At 34.9% G+C, this 6,000-nt stretch overlaps 1 protein-coding gene across 2 annotated transcripts in view; it reads right to left on the minus strand.

Moving 5' to 3' along the window:
* Positions 1-3,779, minus strand: part of LOC131026979 (uncharacterized) — a 51,152-nt gene extending 47,373 nt beyond the window's left edge. Inside the window, exon 1 of one of the 2 annotated variants that reach the window (XM_057956977.2) lies at positions 3,538-3,779. In XM_057956977.2, coding sequence (XP_057812960.1) covers positions 3,538-3,601 — 64 coding nt within the window. In that variant the 5' untranslated portion in view covers positions 3,602-3,779. The remainder of the gene's footprint in view (positions 1-3,537) is intronic. The other variant, XM_057956976.2, reaches the window with a different exon arrangement.
* Positions 3,780-6,000: the final 2,221 nt, after the last annotated feature.

Here is a 6,000-nt window from a genome sequence, read left to right on the forward strand (position 1 = left end):
AGAATGATGATCAATCGGGATCCCCTACTATCCTTTTGGAAGTTAGTTTGGGAAATGAGGTATATGATTTGACCAAGAGCAATCCTGATGACGATGATGATGTTATCTCGGAATTGAGAGGGTTTGATTGAGACATGTGTCTCGATGATGGTATGGAGATATCCGCTATTCCTGATTGGCTGATAAAGAGTATGGAAAAGAGTAAGAAGATGATAGAGGTACAGCCTATTGATAGCATTGATGACTACTTAGCTAGGAGCAATAAGGAGAAAAAACCTAAGAGAGCTGAGATTTTGTCGCACATAGCTAGAGATGAGATAGGAATGCGGATTGCGCAAGTGGATGTTCTTATTGGAGGTGTGACGGCGGACATTGCTACTCCTATAGATTTCCAGATTACTTCAGTTGCCCTTGGTCATACTACAAGAGAGCAAGAATTTCAAGAGGTTGGTGATAACCTTAGGGCGATTTGTGCAAGATTAGATAGAGAGATTGAAGAGAAGGAGAAGTATAGAGAAGATAATATTAGACTTAGAGAGTACATTGCGGGGATAAGGCGTGAGAATCCCACCCTTATTTACCCTATTGCAGTTGATCATGGATTACATTCACACTATGAGGCAGCGAGAGATACACTCTTGGAGGTGGTGAAATGGATTGAAAGTGCAAGAAAACAGGCCGATGATTTCCTTACTCAATTTGTCCAGGCATATGATAGGACAACAGGGCTCATGTTTAGAATCCAGTATTTGGAGGGAGTTTGGGAAGAATTCCGCCCTATCTAGGAGAGGACTATTCCATGCCTTAGAGCTTTGAAGAAGATTCCCAAGAACACATTGACTAGGGAGAACGTTGTGCATAGTGGAGACAGATACGATTTCCATGGTTGGTATTGTTCATTAGCCACGAAGAAATCGACTTATGAGAACGCTCAGCTGAGTTGTACAGAGATGGAAGGATCAATTCAGGATATTCAGTTGAAGATACTTGCCTCTATTGAGGAATTATTGGGTGTTGATGTTAGTGATGCTAGTCGTTTACACTTAGCCGAATTAAGAGACAAGATGAAACTTATGTATTTCTGTCAGTTGGACTCTTTGAAGAAGAGTCAGATGGATGATTTGGTCTCTTTGTTGATTCATGTTCATAGTTCATAGAAGCTCATGCCAGATTGGGAGAATACTTTGGACGCTTGCTCAAACACATTGGACATGATTGATTTGCAGCAAGATACCTTACCTAGCATTTTCATGGAGTTAGATTCTGTATTGGCTAGATTCTTGGAGTATGCTAGGAGAGAGAGAGATGTAGGGAGGAATCTTCTAGAAGATTCCCTATTTGATGACTAGGTATCTTTCTATTGGGCCATATGTTGGTGGCTCCAGTTTTGATGTAAACCCTAATTAGGGCAATTCTAGGGTTTTGTTGGCATGATCTTGGCCCTTGATTTAGTTTTAATCTTGGCCATCCATTTTGTATAAGACTCTATATATACCTCATTGTCTCTCATTTGTAAGAGAGAGTTTTTGCAGAATTGTTGGTATATACTGCAGCTATTTGAATTTAAATCATTGTTCAATTTGTTGGGTGATTTTGCTCTTCAAATGTTGTCTTTGCATTCATGGTTCTCAATTCCTCCAAGTTAGATTAGAATTTTAGATTAGAATTTGTTTTAATGTTTGTTAGATTGAGTGGAAGATTTGTTGAATATATTTGTGTGGAATCCTTAACCCATACCACTAGCCTCTTGTCGTTGGTAAGTGTGCCTTGTGTGGTCAACTGGAAATTTGAGTAAGCTTAACTTCAATTATTATGCATCCCTTGACAAGCGTCAACTTGGATGGTGTCAACGTTTGATGGTAATAGTTTGAAAATCCATAAGTATACTTTAGATGATTGCACTAAGCTTGTGTCAATACCTGTTTGTAAGACCTTGCCTAGTTTGATTCCACTAAATTTGTTCATCAATTCCTACATTCCTAGGCTTAGAATAGATTTCCTGAGCCTTATTCCTTTTGCCCATTTTTTAGTAAGAATTAAGTTCGGAGCTACATTGCTAAATCCTAAGTTGTCAGCACACCTATTCCGCATATTTTATGATCAAAGAAGACAATCCGAACATTTATGTAAGCCCCCAAGTGAACACAGCAATTCACATCGACCATTGAGTTACCCACTCATCAAGACCTGACATGTAGAAACCTTGGAATCATTTTAGTTGATCTTACCCTTAGCATCTGAAGTGATTTTGTTCAAGAGAGGGTAAATTACTTTGGTATTTTATTCTGAAATGTTATGTGCATAAAACACACATCAACAGTTTCTAGGAGTATGGAGTCCATTGTTTTTACTGTTCTCTGTTCTATTATGTTAATTTCCTTTGCATTACAAGGATTTGATTACTAATCTTGCCGGATCTGAGAAATAATCTGCATCACGCAGAGAGGGAGGATGCTTACACATTAAGACTCCAAAAAGACCAGCTGATGGAATCACCCTTTAAGTAAGCAAGAGACTGCTCCAGGCTCCCGATTATATCAAGAGCTTATAGCATATCTTCTGGGCTGGTACAGTTTGTGTGAAAACTCACTGTTCTGTAAACTAGGTGGACAAGTTGTATTCCTATGTAAGACCTTGCCCTACTTGTGGAACTAAACATTGTTTACATTCAACTTGACAAAGAACCCCTGTTCCTTGGCAGTTACACTAATCACTCAATTACAATGCATTCCATAATATAATATGGAGTTATTAGAGTTCAAAATTTGTTAGGCTGTGGCCTGTCAGTAAGGTTGGGCGCTTGCTCCCACGATGCTAGATGTTCAAAACCCACCACACTTTCCCCTTCTGATAACTCAGAGTTATAAGGCAATTTACATATTCTGTGTTGGACTGATGGTGAAGCCGTGTGTACTCTACAGTGGTGGTCACATTCTTTAATCTCAAGAGAATGAAAAATTGTAAATAAATATTGAATAATTCATAAGGTAAATGGAAAATTAACCACCACCTGTTATTCCTGTAAAATGGAATTTCAAGCACCAAGTTGCTATCTCCCTTGGCGGTACCCTTGAAAGCCACCTTTAATCTTTTTAATAAAATGTTGGCAATCTAAAACATAAATATGCTCTCATTGAAAAAAGAATTGGGGTTCTAAAAGTAGCTTTACACTCCAATTTACCAAGTTTTGTCTTTGGCAGAAACTATGGTGGAATGCAGCTCAAAAAACCTACTATAGTTTATGGATTACATCATCCTGGCATTAGTGACCAGGCTATTAAATCTATCTTCATAAGTATATGCATGTATAAGGCAAAGAAACGCTAACAGATTGCAGTGAGAAGCCTTTAATTGACAAACAAAACAAAGATTTTCCAATAAAAAGACATTAATACAAATCAGAGCATCAAAATGCAGAGTACAAACAGAGCTTCTTTTCTAACACTTTTTAACTTGCGGGTGTTCGATGTTTTACAGGCAACATTGAAATCCAAAGTAAGAAACGAATGTGAGACAAAATTTGGAAGAAGTGTGTACCTCTAAGAGTGACTTGTGAGATCACACAGGTGCTTCTGAGAGTTGAACCCATGACCTTTGCCATGCTGGATTTTTTCTACTGCTTTCACCCGGCAAAAGCCTTGGCGGGGTATTTATGATGTTCTGACGTCTGTGTGGCTGCAAGACTGAACGTAAAGACCTGCAAAAAGATATATGCATTTTTTTTATTCACTGCCAATTTTAAAGATCCACTCTTCTAAAAACACGTAGACCAATACTGTGCCACGATTGCATATGTTATCCCTTTCAGTTCAATCGAATGTCATCTCTGATGAAAAGATAGATTTCCTCCTAGATTCTGCTTAGTGCTTCTAAAGTTTTGGCACGGTAACTTAATTAAAGGAAAACTATTATAAAATATAATTAAAGTTTTCGGAAGATTGTACAATATGGAGTGGGTTATTTTAAATATATTATCAAAAACTTTATATATATCATGAAATAAAGTATGATTTAATGTTTGTAAAACTAATTTTGAATAGAAAATTGTTAAAAAAAATTGTTTGATATATATGATCCATCCTCAAATTCAAGCTTTAGAGAAGAAGTTGAAAAATTATAATATTTAGAATATTTGATATGAGGAAGAAAACAATAAAGGAGCATTTTTTTTTAGTTCTTGGAAAAGAGAAAAATGTACTTTTGATACATTTTTTATCATAATTTTATATTTATTTTAATTTTGAGTTAAATCAGTATTTGATTAGGGTTATCAATCAATCAATAAATTGTCTATTCATCTTTCTAATCTAGTGTTCATTAATTTGTATATTCCTTCTTGCATCCATTTGTACCTCTTGAACACAATCACTATTATAATATTGTATCTTGGACAAGATTGTTGTCATAGTAGTATCTACCTAATGCAAAAATTCACTTCCCACTTTTTTAACTAACCAAATTAAAATTATTTTCAAACTATTCATGAGATTGCATTCGAAATTATCAAAATCAGAGTCTAGGTTGTCATATTTAAAAACATGCCTTAGGTAACTAATCATAACAAAGAAAGAAATCATTAGAGCATCAATTTACAATCAAAGAAAACATTAGGTAGTTATATTGAGATAATTTGTTAGAATGAGCCCTATACTGAATATGTAATTTCGCACAAGAGCGCACCACTTGTCAATATGTAATTATGTTGGGATAATTTGTCAAAATGAGCCCACAACATGGGTATGCAAATTTTACTATTATATAATTTCTTACTTTGAGATGAATGCGAATCTAAAATGAGCATCTCTTTCAAATAATATGAACCTTCTCATCCAACACATGGAAGATAAATATTCTAACATTTCAAAAGGATATCTAGTCTAGTAATGTACCATACTTGGAATTTTATCACATTCTTATGTTTAGTATTAGTGATCAATTGAAAACTATAAAATAGAGAAAACGTATGAATGAGTAGCTTCTATCACCACAAGTGAAATAGGCACAAATAACGCTTACAGTTTAAATTATCTACAAAAACTAAAAGATTAAAAAAGAAATAAGGGTTAGAAATTATATTTATATGAAAAGTGATATATGAAAAATATTTTGTTTGATGCAACAATATATTATGGTGCATCTAGTATGTCCATACAGTTCCATTTGATTATGAGAAACATGATATGACACATTCCATTTTTAAAATTTCTATAAATCAGTTATGGCTCAACTATTTTTAGTATAGATAGGGTCATTATCAAACTAGTTAGTGTATCGCGCTTTCTAGGTTGACCCATTCACACTTGTGAAGTCTCCAATTAGGGAATTTTTAGTTTTTGTCTCGTTTCATATGTTTAAGACACATATACTTGCGTCTTGATACACGTGTCTCATACACATTACACATGCTCTCACACTTTCCATATGAGCTAACATGTGTTGCACATTTAGAGGGGTAGTTAGATATCCAGTTGTGTCTCCCTAGCTCTTCGTCCTTGCCTTTATATGCAAGGTTGATCATTGTACATTTTTACTCAATTTTATTGATATACATGTTTCGTGTGCTTATTATTCACTTGTGGAAGATACCATTGAATATTGGCTACTCCAACATAATATCATAGCCCTGAATAGCAAGTTCCTTCAAAGGTTTAAATGAATCCAACACTCATCCCTATCAATGGAGAATTGTGGAGGCAAATGGAAATAACCATTGAGTCCAATAGGTCTAAGAAATGAAGAATAGTCTTTCATTTGGTGAAATATGATAAGTTTAAATTTGCATAAAATAAGTTACTCCTATATTAGATTTCCACAGTCCATTTGAGCCTTGTTCATTCCCACCAATTCCAATGGTGAATAACACCTATATGTTAGCTTATGGAATTTAAGGATCTATTGATATCAGCAAAGGAAAAATCAATGATATACTTTATGTTCCTTCATTATCCAATAATTTTATTTCAAATTACTAGATCACACGTAGTTGCACAAAGAAAATAA

This window comes from Cryptomeria japonica, chromosome 10 (assembly GCF_030272615.1).
Source record: "Cryptomeria japonica chromosome 10, Sugi_1.0, whole genome shotgun sequence".
In the NCBI taxonomy this organism is placed as follows: Eukaryota; Viridiplantae; Streptophyta; class Pinopsida; order Cupressales; family Cupressaceae; genus Cryptomeria; species Cryptomeria japonica.